A 21,637-nucleotide genomic window follows, 5' to 3' on the forward strand; every position below is an offset into this window, starting at 1 on the left:
CAGATGAAACCCGGACAATTTTCCGCCATCGACTAAAGACACACCTCTTCCAACAATACCTGAAATAAAAAATTATACAAAAAAAATAAATGCTTCTTACCGTCTTTTACTATTATGTACCTTACTAATCTGTACCTACTTATCTGAAGGTTCCTGGTTCAATTCCAAGCATGGCACTTAACCGCTAACTTCTCCCAATGAGCAGGTCGGCACCTTGCATGGTCATGTCCGCCATCGGTGTGTGGTATGCTACTGTGCTTATACTACTCCCTATCACGCTAATTATGTCAATATTTCTCAGAGTGTAATACTCACGTTCAACACTATTTGTCTAACAATGCTCACTGAGAGTACGTCTGGGCCCTCACTGAGAGTAGGTCTGGGCCCTCACTGAGAGTAGGTCTGGGCCCTCACTGAGAGTACGTCTGGGCCCTCACTGAGTACGTCTGGGCCCTCACTGACAGTACGTTTGGGCCCTCACTGAGTACGTCTGGGCCCTCACTGACAGTACGTTTGGGCCCTCACTGAGTACGTCTGGGCCCTCACTGAGAGTACATTTGGGCCCTCACTGAGTACGTCTGGGCCCTCACTGACAGTACGTTTGGGCCCTCACTGAGTACGTCTGGGCCCTCACTGAGAGTACATTTGGGCCCTCACTGAGTACGTCTGGGCCCTCACTGACAGTACGTTTGGGCCCTCACTGAGTACGTCTGGGCCCTCACTGACAGTACGTTTGGGCCCTCACTGAGTACGTCAGGGCCCTCACTGAGAGTACAGTAGGTCTGGGCCCTCACTGAGAGTAGGTCTGGGCCCTCACTGAGAGTACGTTTGGGCCCTCACTGAGAGTAGATCTGGGCCCTCACTGAGAGTAGGTCTGGGCCCTCACTGAGAGTAGGTCTGGGCCCTCACTGAGAGTACGCCTGGGCCCTCACTGAGAGTAGGTCTGGGCCCTCACTGAGAGTAGGTCTGGGCCCTCACTGAGAGTAGGTCTGGGCCCTTACTGAGAGTAGGTCTGGGCCCTCACTGAGAGTAGGTCTGGGCCCTTACTGAGAGTAGGTCTGGGCCCTCACTGACAGTACGTCTGGGCCCTCACTGAGAGTACGCCTGGGCCCTCACTGAGAGTACGTCTGGGACCTCACTGAGAGTAGGTCTGAGGCCCTCACTGAGAGTAGATCTGGGCCCTCACTGAGAGTAGGTCTGGGCCCTCACTGAGAGTAGGTCTGGGCCCTCACTGAGAGTACGCCTGGGCCCTCACTGAGAGTACGTCTGAGGCCCTCACTGAGAGTACGCCTGGGCCCTCACTGAGAGTAGGTCTGGGCCCTCACTGAGAGTACGTCTGAGGCCCTCACTGAGAGTACGTCTGGGCCCTCACTGAGAGTAGGTCTGGGCCCTCACTGAGAGTAGGTCTGGGCCCTCACCGAGTACGTCTGGGCCCTCACTGACAGTACGTTTGGGCCCTCACTGACAGTACGTTTGGGCCCTCACTGAGTACGTCTGGGCCCTCACTGACAGTACGTCTGGGCCCTCACTGACAGTACGTCTGGGCCCTCACTGAGAGTAGGTCTGGGCCCTCACTGAGAGTAGATCTGGGCCCTCACTGACAGTACGTCTGGGCCCTCACTGAGAGTAGGTCTGGGCCCTCACTGAGAGTAGGTCTGGGCCCTCACTGAGAGTACGTCTGGGCCCTCACTGAGAGTACGTCTGGGCCCTCACTGAGAGTAGGTCTGGGCCCTCACTGAGAGTACGTCTGGGCCCTCACTGAGAGTAGGTCTGGGCCCTCACTGAGAGTAGGTCTGGGCCCTTACTGATAGTAGGTCTGGGTATTGTTACCACGCAAGAGTCCACTGCATGAGCAGCTCAGAGCTCCTCTTTCAACATAACAAGCATTAAACAAAATGGCCCAGTCATCTATTCACTTTTGTTTATTACATGAGGCGTTGTCTAATGTTATCTAGCTACTGATAGCTCCTGATATCAACGTCTGATATCATCAGTTTGGTGCTGGCTGGCTAGCGTCGCTCGTGAGCTAACGTTAGCTACCTAGCTAACGTTACTTTCAGACCCTGTTAGCTGCGGCTACCAACGTGTTGTCAAGTTATTGTTATAAGGAGCCCAGTCCAAGCTACAACAGTCTGCATTCCCTTTTGTTAAATAACGTTTACATCCATTAATTCTGCTAGCATTAACGTTACCACGCTGCTAGCCACAATGCTATAATGTTATACTGGCATATTCCAATCACGTTAGCACGTAAGCTAACGAAATCTGCGATGTTTTTGTGAGACTAAACTATCCGCTCTCTGTGGTAAATTGTGTTGATGTTGGTTTTGTTTCATCAACAAATGAGAGGCAGAACACACAGTGAATGTATCCGTTTTGTTTATTGCACTCTTATTGCACTTTCTTTGCTGAAAAATAAATGCTACGTTGGCTAAATGGCTCACGCGAGGCATTTAAAGATGGTGGATTGTTGATTTTTAGCAGGAAGTGTATTGGCACATTCAACTTTTCTGATTGGTTGAAAATGGCCTTCATGTTTGAACTACATTGCCACCTACTGCCACCTACTGCTTTGGCATTGTACTACATGTATATACATCACTGTGCTCAGGAGGCAAAAACGATGTCTAACTTGCCCCATTACGTAGCGTTCTGAAAAGCTAAACTGAAACTGAAAACTGAAACGAAAACCGGGCCTAGTGTAACCGCAGCCTGAGAGTACGCCTGGGCCCTCACTGAGAGTACGTCTGGGCCCTCACTGAGAGTACGCCTGGGCCCTCACTGAGAGTACACCTGGGCCCTCACTGAGAGTACGTCAGGGCCCTCACTGACAGTACGTCTGGGCCCTCACTGAGAGTACGTCTGGGCCCTCACTGAGAATACGTCTGGGCCCTCACTGAGAGTACGCCTGGGCCCTCACTGAGAGTACGCCTGGGCCCTCACTGAGAGTACGCCTGGGCCCTCACTGAGAGTACGTCTGGGCCCTCACTGAGAGTACGCCTGGGCCCTCACTGAGAGTACGCCTGGGCCCTCACTGAGAGTAGGTCTGGGGCCTCACTGACAGTACGTCTGGGCCCTCACTGAGAATACGTCTGGGGCCCTCGTGGCCCTCCATGTCCAGAGAGTGTGGGAGCCGCCGCTCTTAACCCTTTCACTGCCGCACTACCAAACGGTTAAAACGATAGGTTATGTATATAACCTAGTTATATGAGTACTGGCTGAGCGTCCCGCTCTTAAGCCTATCGAGATATACCTCATCTCATGTACCTATTGTACTTACACAACGAATAAAAACTAGTACACCCACACCTGCCGGGTCCCGCCCCTATGGAGGCGTAGCCTATAAGATAGTAGGCATGGTCCCCAATACACTCTTCCTCGCCAAAATCTCGTTCCCAGTCAAAAGATCCCTCAAGGGGACTCAGGGCCGCTTAAGAGCGGGACGCTCAGCCAGTACTCATATAACTAGGTTATATACATAACCTATCATTATATTATCGTACTTGGCTTATCGCGTCCCGCTCTTAAGCCTATCGAGATATGGGGTTAGAGCGGACGCGAGGCCCCACAAATGTACCCCCTGAGGACCCGTAAGCCCACATCAAGGGGTTTGGGGAGTCCTGTCACCCCATCCTCCCTAACGAAGGGGGGGCGCAGTCAACTCCACTGGAGTGCGAGCAAGGAGTAACTAGAACCCCTTGAACACACAGCACAGGCGGAACCACGTGTGACTTAACACACTGTGGCCCATACCCACACACTCCTGCTACCCTACCAAGGACGGGAAGCAGGAAAGGCCACAGACCCCAGAACCGCCTGGGAGACAGAATCCCCGGTCATGTCCATGAGGTAAAACCTTACAAAGGGGCCCGGGGAGGACCATGAAGCTGCAGCACAGATGTCCTCCACCGAAGCCCCACCCAGGAGAGCGGCAGAGGCAGCCACACCACGAGTGGAGTGCGCCCTGACGCCCCCTGGGGGATCCTGCCCAGCCAACGTGAAGCAGAGGGCAATGCCCTCGCACAACCAATGGAACAGGCGTTGTTCGATAGTGCCTTACCGGCATGAGAACCACCGTGACAGACAAAAAGCTGAACGGTGACCCCGAGGTCCTGAGTAAGGCTGAGGTAAGTCCCAAAGCACGGACCGGACATGACAGGTGAAGGCCCGCATCTAACTCACTAGCGTGAGGAGGCGGATGAAACGCCTGAACCACAATATCCCTGGAGCGGAAGAACTCCGGATATTTACAGGCACGAAGGCAGGATTAGGCCGCAGAGTGGCACCGCAATCGGACGAAAGACAGGCACTCTGGTCGTACCGAGAGAGCACAAAGCACACCCACGCGTTCAGCGGAGGTGACGGCCAGCAAGAACGCGGTCTTGAACGACAGCTGTTCCAACGGCGCTTGCTCAAGAGGCTCAAACGGGGCCAAGGACAACCGACCGAGGACCAATTGAAGATCCCAACTCGGAGCCAAAGAGCGTTGCACCGGCTTAACACGTCGAGCGCCAAGCAGGAAACGCTTCACAACAGGGTGGCTGAACAAGACATCCCCTCAAATCCCTCATGATAGGAGGATATAGCTGCTGCATATACCCTCACCGTCGAAGCCGACAGTCTATCAAGGAGAGACTGGAGGTAACTAAGGACAGCATCCAGGGGGCAGGAGACTGGGTCCCGGCCCCCCGCCTTACACCACACTTGGAACATACGTCATCTGCCCGCGTAAAGCGTGACAGTGGAGGGAGAATGCGCATTCCGGATGGTATCACCATCAGGATCAAGAACCTGCGCCCCTCAACGTACCTGTCCCAACAACTGACCTAACAGATGTATGGGGAAGAATCCCAGGCGGCACGGCATTGGTCCCAGACCTGACTGGCTATGTCCGGACGTAATCCCCACCCGTCAGGATGAGGACCGCCCTGCGACAGTACACCTGTACCCACAATCACCCTGCCGGGGATGTGGGGAGCCCTCAGGCCGCGCAGATGGAGGACGCCCATAGCCAGCCGCCCGCCGCCTGGTGCAGACAGGGGGAGCGTACTCCTCCCTGTCTGTCGATATATGACACTGACGTCGTATTGTCCGTCCTGATCAACACCGTGTGAGGACCAGAAGGACCGCTTTCAATACCAACACATTGAACGTAGCGCAGACCGGGCAGCATGGTTTGCCAGCTGCCCCCTACTGCGTTGGCCCGACGTGTCACCAGCGAGGGAGGCGTCGGTGAAAAACGTGACGTGAGACTGCGCCGTAACCGTCCTAGGACGGAACCTCCCGAGCGTGTTGACAACACGCTCTGAGAGGGATGCCCATAGCCCTCCAATCGTTGACTGGGAAGAGGAGTACTCTACTTCCAGTCTACAGCAAACCCCAGGCTGGTAGGGACCTGCCTGGTACGAGACCTGACGATCCACCTTGACCGCGAAGGACCAAAACGTCGTCAGGGCAGAATACACTCCGTAACCCCTGACGACGCAGAGGCCCCAGTGCGGCCTCCACGCACTTGGTGAAGATGCGGGGAGCCATGGAAAAACCGAACGGCAGCCTCTGGTACTCGTACGCTAACCCTGCAAAGGAAGCGTAGGTAAGCCCTAGGATGGAAGATCGGAGATGTGCATACGCATCCTACAGGTCTATGGAGGAGAACCAGACCCCCACCTGACAGTGTTCAACAGGTAGGAGACGATCCAAAAAATGCTGAACCTTCCCATGGGACAGGTCCAGCCTGGGTCTGACACCCCCCCCTCCCGATTTCTCAGGCACCAGAGAACACCGGGAGGAGAACGCCACGACGATGGCTTGCTTCGTCCACAGAGACTGGATCTCGTTGACCAGAGCTGTCACTGCTGGAGACCCTGACAATAAGGTCTTTACCAAACCCGAAAACGGGTGGGGTTGTGTAAACACAAGTCCCCGCCTCAGCGTTCTCTCCATCCACCTCGACATATGGTACAGCCGTAGACATATGTGATGACACTCCCAACGCACCCGCCGCCATGTGGCGCAGGTCCGCCAGGAACTGTAGATAGGTGGCCCGGTCCCACCCGCTGTGCGTAGCCAACCCTGGACCCGTGCGAGCAGAGCGTTCCGTGTCGGGACATCTGACCCTGACACTACCCACGAGGCAATCGCACCCAAGGGGGGACCCTGACAGAAAGGGCCGGTTTGATACAGGGGACTTTCTAGGTGAAAAAAGCCCCCCCACTGAACACCCCTCCAGAACATGCTGAGGAGTTGTTCTGCAGCCGGACATGCAAGGCGTGAGGACCCCATGGGTTCCTACACAGCATAGCCCTGCAGTGATATTACTACCACCCAAATCACGCGTGCCTGCGAGACCACTGCCAATCTTTCAGGAGTGGGAGGCACCAACATGATACCTGGCCTGGCAAAGGCGAGGCCGGGGAAGCCCGCACTGTGTGCCTCAAAAGGTTTCGAGCCCCCCTGCTGACAACACTTATAGTTGACAGACGCAACACCAGGCTCAACCAACACAGCTTATGGTGTGGGAGCCGCATGACAGCACAACATTCTCACGGACAGACCCAGGCTCAGCCATCAACTGGGTGTCAGCCCCTGTCCCCATGAGAAGCGAAAAGTGGGGCCGCCCGCGCTTCCGCGGCCCGCAGCCAAAGGAAACAATCAGAGCCCCCTTTTTCCGCTGGTGTTGGGGGAGGGAGTGATCGGAGAGCGGGCTGCTCGCGGCAGGACGGTGACGGCTTGTTGTTCAAGCCGAGCCCATCCAACATGGCCGATCCCTCGCCGCCAAGGCTGTCGGCCTTGTGGACACCTGTCGACTCAACGCCCAGGATACCTCTGACGGGGGAAAATCATGGCCGCCTGTCGAGGGCCTCGTCATCGCCGCTGACGAGGCCGTGCTCTCTACTTCTGGCTGCGCGGTGTGAGGCGGTGTGGGGCCTAGGACAATACCGCCCGCGCTCCAGCAGAAGACCAAAAATCCCCTGCGGAGAGGGGAACCCTGAGCGGTTATAGCTTGCGGCTAGGTCAAAGCTAATAACGTCAACAACCTCGCGCGATGTGTCGACGTCGGCTGGCCCTCAAGGCCCCGCCACCAGACACCATTTTTTTTATAGAAAAAACAGCAATTCGAACACAGTTCTAATCGCCACCAATACCATAACGTGGCGGTACAGGCTTTAGCAGCCCACCAGCCACTCGCCAGGCTGACCCACCCATGGCGTCGGCCGGGCGGGGCACTGTTTCAACATGTCAAAAGCAAAGGACTGATGTTAACACAGAGCACCATTGGTGGTTGCAAACAGCAACCTCCACTGTGGTGTGCACCATGAAGGGGTTAAATGAATAAAAGAACTAAACCACAAAATACTGTAGAATGAGCAAGCCCATATACACAATGTTAAGGGGAGGCGGACCAGAGCGAACCAGTCCCGCATTCATTCAAAATATTCACAACAGCACACCAGCCCTAGCTTAGCCCATTTACCAAAAAAGGTAAACAAAGCCCCCCCCCCGCATACTCCCCCAATAGACACCGATTGACCGTCAGCATGAAATGGTTGAGAGGAGAGAAAGCTGTAGCATAGACAGACCTTCTCATAGCAGAGTGACAGAACAAAACAGTAGCCCACTACACTACTATAGCCTAGCATGAGGCGATGTGGGACCCAGATCAACAACCGCCTGCGCACAAACACGCAACATGTTTACAATGTCGGCTGGACCCATAGCCCCACTACCCGACACCAATGTGGATAGGAACTAGCCAGCTGAGCCATAACACTGGCCGCCGTTAAGTCCCATCCTGCATTAGTATAGCTATACTGCTACACCGCCGAGCTCACGCATCGGCTCCCAGGTGGGGACACCGTTCAACAGACCCCGCCGGAACACAGAGGTAGCGTTACCTGGCTAGGCTACCTAGCCACGGCCTACCCTGTTGTCAACCCACTTACCCGTAAAAAGGTAAATAGGACTCAGCAAAACCCCCACAACAGCTACCGACTGACCTTCATTGATGAACCGGGCAAGAGGAGGGAGAAGTGACAACATCTCACGGCGGAGACATTAGAACAGCGTAGCAGTAGTGTTAGCATGTAGCATTAGTATTAGCATGTAGCATTAGCATTAGTTGTTTAACAGCACGCTTTCAGGACCGTTTGGAACCCGTTCACTGCAGTGAACGTTCACCAAACCATCCCGCCCCTGGCGCCGACACACAACATGGTTATGTAACAAACAACCCAGCATTACTAACACTAATACCCGTGCCTGATGACACAGGGCCTACCTTTGTACAACCCGGCTCGATAGCCAACCTTGTACGCTGCCCCTTGATCTGGCTGCCGACAGATGAGGAACATCAACATAGGCCCGATGTGTCGCTGAAACATGCCTCGAAGATGCCAGGGGTAAGCAAACCTCCGGTAAGCTTTCAACATTACGTAATTTCTCTAATCTTTTCATAACACTAGTTACATAAGGTGCACTGCATCCGCTATGCTGGGAACGAAAATAGAGGAAGAGTGTATTGGGGACCATGCCTACTATCTTATAGGCTACGCCTCCATAGGGGCGGGACCCGGCAGGTGTGGGTGTACTAGTTCGTTGTGTAAGTACAATAGGTACATGAGATGAGGTATATCTCGATAGACTTAAGAGCGGGACGCGATAAGCCAAGTACGATAATATAACTGCGACAATGCAGACGGTTAACCCTTTCACTGCCGCACGACGACAGGTTAACCCTTTCACTTCCACACTACAGAAGGTTAACCCTCTACTATCACCGCATTAACCGTCTGTAGTGTGATAGTAAATGGTTAACCTTCTGTAGTGCGGTAGTGAAAGGGTTAACGCACGCCTCACATCTGCCAGTTCAGCGAGGAGCTCGTTCAGAACTCAGCACTCCCATCATTAACGCCCAAGACCGGTATTACTGGCAGAGCTTTTTTCTTTTTGATCCACATTCTCTCCGTCTTGAACGTTGCTCGCATATGCCCCCAACTGGCCGGTTGTAGGGAGGACAGAAGCCTTGCATCACATGTCCCCTCCGGTACACAAGGAGGCATCCTGTAACATCTTTTCACCTGCCAGCGTGGACTCTCATTGGTGAGGAGGCAGCCTGTCACATCTTTTCACCTGCCAGCGCGGACTCTCAGTGGCGAGGTGTAACGTGTGGGAGGCTCACACTACCGCCGCCATTTCCTGTCTCTGCTGTGCAGGTGTCCCCAACCGACCTGTAGGAGTCGCTGTCCACAACGTCCAGATTACCACCCATCGACTTCCCACCCGCTAACTCTGCCAATTGAGTTAGTATGACGGCCGGCCCAAGCCGGAGGCAACGCCGACAGCCGGAGTCGAACCCGGTGTCTCTTGCATTGGTGACGAGCGCAATGTCCGCTGCGCCACCCAGCCGCTTACTGGCAGAGCTTTTAAACTCGGTTTCAAATGTATTCCGCAAACATTAAGGAAAAAACCCATGCAGGACTTATTGTACGGATTTTGTAAAGAAGTAATATCCTATATTCATTTTTTCCCTCTGTAGAATGCCCTCTGCTCTGTTTTGTTAGTGTGTTTGCTTTTGAGCAACTAAATCATGCCCAACTTCTGTGTGTGTGTGTGTGTGTGTGTGTGTGTGTGTGTGTGTGTGTGTGTGTGTGTGTGTGTGTGTGTGTGTGTGTGTGTGTGTGTGTGTGTGTGTGTGTGTGTGTGTGTGTGTGTGTGTGTGTGTGTGTATGATTGTGTGTGTGTGCATGTATGTGTGTGTGTGTGTGTGTGTGTGGTTGTGTGTGTGTGTGTGTATATGTGTGTGTGCATGTGTATATGTGTGTGTGCGTGTGATTGTGTGTGTGTGTGCTTATGTGTGTGTATGCTTCTGTGTGTGTTTGTGTGTGTGTGCTTGTGTGTGCTTGTGTGCTTCTCTGTGTGTGTGTGTGTGTGTGCTTCTGTGTGTGTGTGTGTGTGTGTGCTTCTGTGTGCGTGTGCGTGTGTGTGTGTGCTTCTGTGTGCGTGTGCGTGTGCGTGTGTGTGTGTGTGTGTGTGTGTGTGTGTGTGTGGGCGCGCGCGCGCACTGGTGTGTGTGTGTGTCTTTGAAGAGCAAACTGCTAAAACAAACTCTCTTGGGCAGAGCCGCTCTCTCCGGGGAGACCAACACAGTTTGATCTTATGGAGGCAGCGGGTCTCAACCCCAGGGTCGCGGACCAGAGCCGGTCCCTGTGGTGTTGCCCAGCGGTCCTCTGTGAGGATACCGAGACAATTACTTTATCATCAGCTTATACCAGACCATTTAAATGTGTTCATCAGTTCTCCCATGATTATGTACAAAAACACTACTATGCACTTTGCTACTTAGGAATCTACCTTGCCTAGGCTATATTACTACCTAGTACCTACTATGCTATATGTCTCTACTACTATTCACTCAAGACTGTAGCATTCAAATTTGATGCTGTTTGACGAACAATCTTAGCTTCCAGAGTTGTACCCTTCCTGTTGACTTGTTGTACAGAACTTACTGTCAGCTAAATTACTAAAATGTTAATGTGAATAATGCATGTCTTCATAGGTCAAAGGTCAGAGCATGGGGTCATCTCCAGTGCAGCACCTCTGCAGCAAATCTGGGGCTCAGTGCCTTGCTTCACGGGCACTTTTACACACCCTCCTGAAGGTGCCCGGGGATCAAACCGGCAACTTTTATGGTTACCAGTCAGTCGGCCTCTCGCAGTAACAGCGGGACGTTCTAACCCGGTGGGCCGAGGGATTTGTGCTCTCAAACAAATCACCTCCAATCCAATTTCCAATTCGACCTTTATTGCATGACATCCACAAGGGCACTCTCTCAGTGCCCTTGTTCTCCTCCCTGGCCGCACGTCATCTGATAGAGCAGCAGTAACAGCAGAGGAATCCCTGTCATAATGAATGCTGTTGAGGGGGGGGGGGCATGTATCATTCCGCCCCAGCTCTCTACTGTGCCCTGGCTCTAAAATACCACTGGGTCCACGAGGCAGGTAAACACCTATACAGGACTGACGAATGGAGGGATGGCCTGTTACCATTTACTTTGCTGTTTCGGTGTAAAGGAATGTGAATCACTACCCACTTTCAAAACCACTCTCAAAGAGCACCTACGGGAGACTGCAATTCGAAACTGGCCCCTGTAAATGTCCTAACCCAATCCCCTCCAATGTACAGTAAATGGCCTAACCCAATAATACACAAGACCCTCTTCTTGGGACCAAGTAAGGTTTCGTCGATATTCCAATGTACAGTTTTGCTTGTACAGTTGTACAGTTTCCCCCACCCCGCATACCCAACCCCCCCCCCCCCCGACCGAATCACGTCGGTACTACAGAGTACCGATTCACGTTAGATCCACCGGTGCCACATTTCGGTAATGCAAATAAAAGTAAAAGTATTAACTCTGAATATGAGCAAGTAGGCAGTGTAATCAAAGGTGCAGATGGGGGTCTGTATGCCTTATTTTTTACATTATACATTACAATAATCGTAAATGGTGAATGGTGCATTGATCGAAACAATTTTTTTTATAATGTCCGATGACGTCAACGTTTCGTTTACCGAAACCTATGAAGTGTGCCGCACGTTCACGTCAGCGTTCACAAGCTTACCTAGGATCTGACTTCATCAACAACAAAGCAGTCGGGGTAATGGCAAGCCGAAAATGGTCACAAGTGTGGTTACACTTTACAAAGCTAGATGCAGACAACGCTCACTGCAATATTATATATTATATACATTACATTACATTTACATTTACATTTTGTCATTTAGCTGACGCTTTTATCCAAAGTGACTTACAAGTTTTGTACAACAAGACAGCAGGAAGGGTACAACTCTATCAGCTGAGTAACACTGTTCATCAAAGTGTTGAGTGCTACAGTGTAGGTTAGTTTATTAGGACAAGTGCATGACAGTAATGTTAGTTAAGGGTAGAGTTTTTAAAATATATATATTTTTTTTAGATAATGATTGAAGAAGTGCGTATTTAGTCGACGGCGAAAGATTGGACGGGTTTCGGCTGTCCTAACTGTGGTGGGAAGTTCTTTCCACCATTGAGGGGCAAGGACCGAGAATAGGCAACTTCTATTTAATGACCCTTTAATGACCCGCCAGAAGATATAATAATAATAATAATAATAATAATAATAATAATAATAATAATAATAATAATAATAATAATAATAATAATAATAATAATAATAATAATAATAATAATAATAATAATAATAATAATAATAATAATAATAATAATAATAATAATAATAATAATAATAATAATAATAATAGCGTTATTATTATTATTATTATTATTATTATTATTATTATTATTATTATTATTATTATTATTATTATTATTATTATTATTATTATTATTATTATTATTATTATAAAATATATATATTATGATGTTCGATATTGGCTTTTTTACCGATACCGATATACCGATATTGTCCAACTCTTAATTTCCGATACCGATATCAACCGATACCGATATATGCAGGGCCCCCCCCCCCCCCCCCCCCCCCCCCCCCAAAAACGGAATAATTTCAGGTAATTAACATTACATATCTCTTGTCGTGGAATTATCACAACATTATGCATACTTTTGACAATAAATTAAATCAGAATTTGTTCTTACTTGCTTGCCTGGATTATGCATACTTTTGACAATAAATTAAATCAGAATTTGTTCTTACTTGCTTGCCTGGGTAAACAAAGGTTAAACAAATGTAAAAAAAAAAAGAAGAAAAAAAAGATTTTCTTTGAAAACCGATAATTTCAGATATCACATTTTAATGCCAATATCGGCCGATGATATCGGACATCCCTAATTATTAACAAATCGATTCAAATGTGAATGGTACCCAACCCTACTCACCAGTCCCGCGGCGCAGGAGGCTTTGAGAGCATGAGCCATAACATAAGAACACACATTGGGGCATGTTTATGGGCCTGTGCCACTCACTCGTCAGACTGGAGACAGCACCATCTACACACACTGCACACGCATCCACATGTACAAACTCACTTACTCACTTTTGACACTTTATCAAACTTTATATTCATCTAGTATTCAGTAGCGGCTGCTGGTTCTCTCTCCACTAGGGGCGCTATACCAAAACATTTTGCAAACATGTACAGTACCACGCAACCGACTCATGGCAAGACGTGAGCGATTCGACTCACGCTCACGGCAATGAATCGGCTCTTATGAACGAGTCGCTCAGCTGTTACTACAACAACACACAACCAGTCAAATAAAGTATAGTCTAATTCACAACTTGAAACACAATATATAAATAGAAAAGTTAGAAACAAAACTCGCTCCGTCTCCAAACACACGCAGATCTCTCCCTCTCTCTCCTTCTCTCTCACACACAGCGCGACGTGGAATCGATTCGTTACACAATCAGACCTAGTATATACGTATTATATACCAAGAATAACTTCAGTATGAGTACAGGGCTGTACACATATTTTGCATATTGTTAAACGAGCCAAGGCTAGCTATTAAACTATCGATATGAATCGAAAATCTGGGACCCTGATGTAAACAAGACAAAGTCTTTCTCTGGTCTGCATCCCCTTAACAATTTTGTGTATTGAGCCGTACTGTATTGTACCCATTCTGCAATCTGTTAATAAAGTTTTCATTCATTCAATCATTCAAACATAGACGATATTGAACAAGCCATAATCCATGTATTTTCAATCCAAAAGAAAGAGAGAGAGAGAGAGAGAGAGAGAGAGAGAGAGAGAGAGAGAGAGAGAGAGAGAGAGAGAGAGAGAGAGAGAGAGAGAGAGAGAGAGAGAGAGCATTTTAGTAACGTTACATTTTCAACAAGATTGCTGCTATTTAAACACTTCATGGAAACGGGGTAACGTTAACCGTATGTCGACTGTAGTATTGTATGACCTCGACATAACGTTTAAACGTTAACGTTACTCCGTTTCCATGCAGTAATTATAAAAGTGGCCAGCTAAGCTAACGGAGCTAACAGCTAGCAGTAGCTAACGTTAGCTGAAAGCTGTAACGTTACAACGAATCAGCTGTTGATATTATGCGGCATCAGTAGACAACGTATCATGTATTAAACTAGAGTTAAGATCGCTAATCTACCTTGTTGTTGGCTTGTATATCCACTCCATGGCATTGTCCATCCAGCCTGTGTTGATGTCCATCCATTGTCCATGCATGTCCCTCCTTTGTCCATGTCCGCCTCGAACAGCCTGCAAACTACCTGGTGTTCTATCGCCCTGCTCTAAGACAAACTCTAACCTTAACCAACTTTGAAAGAGTGCCTAAGCCTAACCGTTGAAAGAACTTGCCATCACGCTCCAAGACAAATATCTGCATCACACAACACAACAACAGCATAAACTCATGTTGCAAACTGCGGTTACGGAAAGTACCGCGTCGGCCAATCAGAGAGCTTTTAGACGCTCGGCTGCTTGCTAGGTCGTTTCAAACCAGCGCCCGAGTTCCATCATAATACATCATATTCAACGCACTCCAGGCGCAATTGCGCCTAGCCCAGAGAGAAATACGGCGAGGAGAAATGCCTGCGGCTACGTAATGAAAAGGTCTATATCAGACAGAATCGTCACTTCCTGTTCAGGAAAACTATTATTAATCTTTGTAAAATTAAGTTATATTGTGCATTGGAAACACAAACATACTTACAATGAGTAAATATTATTCATTTTAAACATGTTTATATTATTTATAGGGCTATAAAACAAAAACTAAAAGTTTTTTTTCTTCTTCTCTCATTTAACAGGTGGGTCGGCGCCCTAGCGCCCCCGGTGGCGAGCCGCCACTGCTAGTATTTAAAAGATTTGCACTACATCCATACCTCATTTGCACCCTACCCTGAGTCTTGTACCACATCTAATTTCTGCATTGTACCTCACTGTTGCTCATTTTATTGTGTTGTATATTGTATATATATGTATATTGACTTTACTTACTTTTACTTACTTCCTAATTTATTTATTTTTTACTTACTTACTTTTCTTTTACTGTATGTAGCACACTCTCAGGGGCTCTTTCAGAAATGAGCATTTCATATAAAGTATTCTGTATTTTGTTGTGACATATAATAAACAAACTTGAACTTGAAACTTGAACCACAACAACAGCAGCTATACAACACAATAACCTACCTAGCATCTGTTTTTATGCTTCCATAGAAACAAAGTCATTACATTTAGGGATGCATCAGTCAACAAGATGTTTAACATTTGTAAGATAAGAAAGCAGGATGCCAGATGTTTACCAAGATAGCAATTGTTGGTGCGATAAACTATGTTCACTGTTTACAGCCTCAATCCACTCTCTGAGACTAAAGGCCCTTTCTCACTCACCCTATTCGTTTCTATTTCGTTCCGTTCTGCCCGTTCCGAGATCTGATGCGAACTCCCCCCCCCCCCTCTCCCCCCTCTAGTTTGTGTACACACTTCAGTCTGGGTGCGCTCTGGGTTTTGTTTACGGTTTGCGTTTTGAGCTTGTAAGCTTGCCGTAGTCGATGATGTCACGCTCGAAATGTAAACACAGGAAGTGTTAACACGGAGACTGGAGAATGGATTCTGATATAAAGAAACAAATAACTAATAAATATGAAGTTATATTTGAACCTCTGGTGTCAAGCCTTGTCAATATAACCCACCCCCCTTTTCTCACGAATGGAACTCTGTTGTAGAGTCCGCTTTTGATCGTTTTGCAGGGTTAACAATAACGCTAAGCTAACGGCTAATGCTAGTTAGCTTAACCTTTTACTAGTAACATTGCTCGCATCGATTATATTGAATGTCATTGATCTACTGGTCGACCGGAAAATGTAAACAGGAATGTCTTAACACAACTGCGGACTCTGGATGCTGATATAAAATGAACAAATGGCCAATAAATATGAAGTTATATTTGAACTTCTGTTGTCAAGCCTTGTCAATATAACCCACCCCATTTTATCACGAATGGATGGTGTTGTAGAGTCCGCTTTTGAGCGTTTTAACGATAGCGCTAAGCTAACGGCTAAACGCTAGTTAGCTTTTACTAGTAACATTGCTGCATCGATTATATGCATTATATTGAATGTCATTGATCTACTGGTCGACCACGGGTGCGCGCCTGAGACCACCTATTTCAGTGGTCCAGGTTCAACGCCCCCGGGGACGAATCAGCGGGGGGCGGGGACGGGGGACAGCGTTCTCACTCAGACAGACACACCCTTTTCTGATGCGAGCCAGGTCTGATTCGACACAGAGCAGTGAGTGAGAAAGGGCCCTAACAGACCTTTAACCTTTGTGAGAGAAGCCTGTTCAATACTTAACAGCACAGACAAATAAGTGACTTAAAACACAAAATATGCATGCCTACTCTTTCCAAGAACTCAGACACTTGTAGTGTAAGAGGAAATGAGTATATTCAAATGTATATTTCAAATGCTCTCTGTATAATTTTTGGTGTGTTTTGTTTGATAAAACAGATTGTATTTTGTTGTCCATTGAGTCAATTCAGGAAGCGTTTGTTCAAAATTCATACAATCATGAGACAAGCTTGTCGTATCCAACCTATTGAGAAATTACTGAAAATCTGTGATCTGTTGCTTTGTGACGTGAATTTTAGTCTCGACATTTTTAAATTGGCTGAATTTAACGTGATTTGACCCCAAGTGTTTCCGACCGCAAAGCGGGCAGTTCTTTTTAGGCACGAGGGTTGAGGTTCTGAAAGCAGAGGTAATAGTGGTGAGATGTTCGCTGGTGACTTTGCCATCTGATGGCTGTCTAAATCTAATCTGTTCGTTGCTCGGGGACCCTCCTTCTAATGGGGAAATATTGGATTCTGTCGCTGGAGACCAAATTATATTTGCTACGAATCTAATGGTTTATTTTGTGTGTGTGTGTGTTTGTGTGTCTGTGTGTGTGTGTGTGTGCATGCATTGTTGTGTGTGTGTTGTACAGCTGGCGACGTGGGACCCGGTCCATGGCCTTAACGGAACACTGACAGACAGGAAGCTGGAGAATAACATGAGAGGAGTGGTGCTACGAGTCGTCACTGTTCTGGTGAGTACAAACCTGTGTGTGTGTGTGTGTGTGTGTGTGTGTGTGTGTGTGTGTGTGTGTGTGTGTGTGTGTGTGTGTGTGTGTGTGTGTGTGTGTGTGTGTGTGTGTGTGTGTGTGTGTGTGTGTGTGTGTGTGTGTGTGTGTGTGTGTGTGTGTGTGTGTGTGTGTGTGTGTGTGTGTGTGTGTGTGTCTCCTTCTCGCTCTCTCCCTCTATCTTTCTCTTGATCTCCCTGTACCCCTCTCTTTGGCCATGTCCAGACTAAAACGATTTAATTTTTTTCGTTTTAGACAAAGTATTTTATCGTTTGCACCTTTCAGCCACACGGAACTGCGCAATTCTGGGCAGCTACCAGAGTGCGCAATTCTGAAGACGCCTGAAGACGCCCTCTATTGCGTCACCATCTTTACAAGCGGTACACGTCTTCTCCTGAACCGATGACGCGATAGCCCACCTCTCCCTTACCCCCTGTGTGCTCCCACATCACAACAACAATGGCATGTACAGAGTAGTTGTGTTCGTGTTACAGAAGCTATTGAGCTTGATCAGGCTTTTACAGCTAAATGTACTACCACCGTCGACAACAGATTGACATCTCCCTTAATCCGCATGCAAACCCAGCCAACAAAAAGAAACATGATTCATATGTCGTATTGTCCTGGCTAGAAGTGTTTATTAGACACTGGGAGGCTACTGTGATGAAATACACGTTACTAGCTAGAGATTAGCGTCACAGAGTGGGCCTTTTTCTGAAAACCCAAGTAGTTGCCAAGCACATACTGTTCCATTGCATATGCCTTCAGTTGATCATGACAAATGCTCTCTTACCTTGACGATAAAAAAGCCTCCATCATTTTGTAAATAAAGCTGTAGCCAGCCAGCTAGCATTGATGCTATTCAAAATGCTATCCACATTAGCTAAATAGCTAACCAACTAAATACAATAGACAGTGGTATCCTGAGGTAACGTTAAATACAGACAACGTTTGCTAGTCGACAGGACTGGAAACAGGTACAAGTTAAACATCAATCAATGACTTTATTATTATACAACAGCATGCAAATTTCTCGATTCTGATTGGCTGAAACCGTCCATTTACACGTATGTATTGGGACCATTCCACGCTGCTGGTCCCAGGACCCGCCCACAACCGAATCACATATCACGCCACCGGGAAAACAAGATGGCGGACAATAATCTTTAACAAATGGATATGTTGATAGCGTCATAACGACTAAATATGAAGCGATTCTGTCAAGGCGAATGTCTTAGTCCTTTAAACAATGTTGGATGATGTAATTGATGGGTCATGAGTCATTTTAGAACAAAAGAAAAATTGCGGATTGATTGATTGATTATTTGCAATTTTATTTTAAATTTCTACTTCCTTCCACCTGACTGCAGCGTTCACTCCCACACAAACACACACACACACACACACACACACACACACACACTCACACACACACACACACACACACACACACACACACACACACACACACACACACACACACACACACACACACACACACACACACACACACACACACACACACACACACTCCTGTCTGCAACAGCGGGGGAGTCAGACTGAGAGAGAAGCAGCGCTGTTTTAAGTGAGCATGGTCTATTGAATTGATTGATTGGTTGATTGCTAATTTTATTACTGTACGCCTGGTTTCCAACTGGTTAAGTTTAGGCTAAAAAAATAAATAAAAAAATAGGGCGAAGAAAACTTTTTTTTTCTTATAGGGCAAAGAAAACATTTTAATTTGTTTTACCTACTTTCTATAGAAGCATCTAAGAATGAAGTTCTATAGAAAGTAGGTCTGCATCCCCTTAACAATTGTGTGTATTGAGCCGTACTGTATTGTACCCATTCTGCATCTGGTAATACAATTTTCAATCAATCAATCAATCATTCCAATAACCACTAACTTCATAATTAAAAAGTTGGATGTGTTAGTTGGTTGGATGTCTTAGTTGAAAGGCAGTTGGATAAGATAAGATAAGGGGGAAATGCAGGCATCATAGCAGCATGGGGGGGGTACAGGTAGTAAAACAACACAGTGTACAGGTAGTAAAAAACAACACAGGCAGTGTAAACAATTTGATCAATATGGTCAATATAATTTACTATCTGACTAGCTGAAGAAATATTCACATTATTCACAGTGTCACATAGGGTGCAGTATGCATAAGGTAGTGTTATAATTTACTATCTACTGAGTATACATTATTCACAGTATCACGGTATCCACTGAAATATACATTATTCACAGTATCACAGTATCACAGTATCCACATAAGGTGCAGTACGCCTAAGGTAGTGTAGGTTGTCCTCCTTGGGTTCCTATAAGTCCCAGGTCAATGTCTGGTAGCAGTCGCTGTCGCTGCCCCCTGTTGTGGAGCCTGGAGGCTGCTAGTCGCTGCCCACTGTTGTGGAGCCTGATAGCCGCTGGTATGAAGGACTGTCCGAGGCGGTTAGTTGAGTGTCAGGGAATGAGTCTGTGGCTGAACAAGCTTCTCATCTTGACTAGCTCGTCGTAGAGGGGGTGGTAGGGGTTCTCCATGATGGGAGCCAGCTTCCTTATCATCCCCCTCTCTGCCATCACCTCAAGTCTAGGTAGCTCGACTCCCACCATGGAGCTAGCCTTCCTCACCAGCTTGTTGAGCTTGTTGGTGTCCCTTGAGTTGATGTAGCCTCCCCAGCATGAAGTTAGTTAGTTCGATGTCTTAGTTGAAAGGCAGTTGGATGTGTTAGTTGGTTCGATGTCTTAGTTGAAAGGCAGTTGGATGTGTTAGTTGGTTGGATGCCTTAGTTGAAAGGCAGTTGGATGTGTTAGTTCCAATAACACACAGTTGGATGTGTTAGTTGGTTGGATGCACTTCAAGCTGCTTCCAATAACACACAGTTGGATGTGTTAGTTGGTTGGATGCACTTCCGAGCTGCTTCCACATGGAGGCAACTTGTCTTTTTTGTAGTTGTGGGAACTACTTTTTCTGGCGGATGGTTTTTTCAATAAATCTTCGATTAATGTGTGTTTATTGTATAGCAATAAGGTTGGATGAATGTGACAGTTGTATAAAAGCATTACACCACTTGCAGTCGTAATTTGTGAAAAATAAACCATGCCTAGGGTGGTCTAACGACCACCCCTAGGCATGGTTTATTGTTCACAAACCACTCCTGCACGTGATGTAATGCTTAAATACAACTACAACACAGGTAGTTCGAGCCGTGGTCTCTCTCTCTCTCTCTCTCTCTCTCTCTCTCTCTCTCTCTCTCTCTCTCTCTCTCTCTCTCTCTCTCTCTCTCTTTCTCCACTCCCGAACCTGCGCGGTGTTTGTCTCTGGAAACTAGGTCAGCTCAAAACAATGACAACACTTCCGGTCGGGGGTTTTCAAAATAAAAGTAAACAGGAAAGACATTTATTTTGTAAATTTGTGGCACGCACTTATTATCTTGAGACATTTTTGTTTTTACGGAAACCTTTTTTTAAATGAAAAAGAAACGAAAACGAAAAAGATCTAAATCGTTTTAGTCTGGACAAGGCCTTTCTCTTGCTCTCCCTCTCTCTCCATCTCTCTTTCTCTTGATCTCCCTCTCTCTCTACCCTTTCTTTATCTTGCTCTCCCTCTCTCTCTCCCTCTCTCTTTGTCTTGCTCTCCATACAGTATATCTTTCTCTCTTTATATTGCTCTCCCTCTCTCTATATCTTTACTTATCTTGCTCTCCCCCTCTCTAACTCTCGTTTTCTTGTTCTCCCTATCTCCCTCTATCTCTCTCTTTATCTTGCTCTCCCTCTCTTTCCCTCTCTTTCCCTTGCTCTCTCTATCTTTATATTGCTCTCTCTATCTTTCTATTGCTCTCTCTCCCTCTCTTTCCCTTGCTCTCAAAAAGAAACTCAAAGGAGCCATAATCCGGAAGGAGATTAATATGTCATGCATGAGTGTAGCTGCAGCCATGTTATCCAAAACTTCTTCTGATAACTTCTTCTGATTACTTTGTGTTTTCTTTTCTTTTTAAAGGTATGGTGAAATTGATGTTTTAGTAACATTGATGAGCATTCTAAAAGCAATTCTAAAAAATACAAAATTTTAAAAACAATCTTAAATTGTATTCAACACTGTATTTTGTATTTTGTGTTGTTTTGTTTTTTTTGTTTTCTGTTTCTTTGCTTGCATGTAATTTTAGCCATCTTAATTGTTAGTTTCATTGTGTATTGTATGTTGAGTACTGGCTTTTAATAATTCTGTTTTGCAATAATTGTTTTGTATGTTTTTGTGTGGACCCCAGGAAGATTAGCTGGTTGCCATGGCACCAGCGAATGGGGATCCGTAATAAAATCAAATCAAATCTCTCTATCTTTACCTTGCTCTCTCTCCCTCTCTTTCCCTCTATTTCCCCTGCTCTCTATCTTTCTCTTGATCTTGCACCCTCTCTTTCCCTCTCTTTCCCTTGCTCTCTCTATCTGTCAATCTGTCTCTTGCTCTCTCTCCCTCTCTTTCCCTTGCTCTCTCTATATTTATCTTGCTCTCTATCCCTCTATTTCCCT

General features: G+C 47.0%; 1 protein-coding gene across 1 annotated transcript in view; it reads left to right on the forward strand.

Annotated features, from left to right (window-relative positions):
- The window catches only part of grid2 (glutamate receptor, ionotropic, delta 2), a gene marked incomplete at both ends in the record, with an annotated part of 442,717 nt that overhangs the window by 8,254 nt on the left and 412,826 nt on the right, over positions 1-21,637 (forward strand). Inside the window, 1 exon segment of the mRNA XM_084323184.1 lies at positions 16,975-17,076. Coding sequence (XP_084179310.1) covers positions 16,975-17,076 — 102 coding nt within the window.

Source organism: Notolepis coatsorum (genome assembly GCF_963971535.1).
Source record: "Notolepis coatsorum genome assembly, chromosome: 10".
NCBI lineage: Eukaryota > Metazoa > Chordata > Actinopteri > Aulopiformes > Paralepididae > Notolepis > Notolepis coatsorum.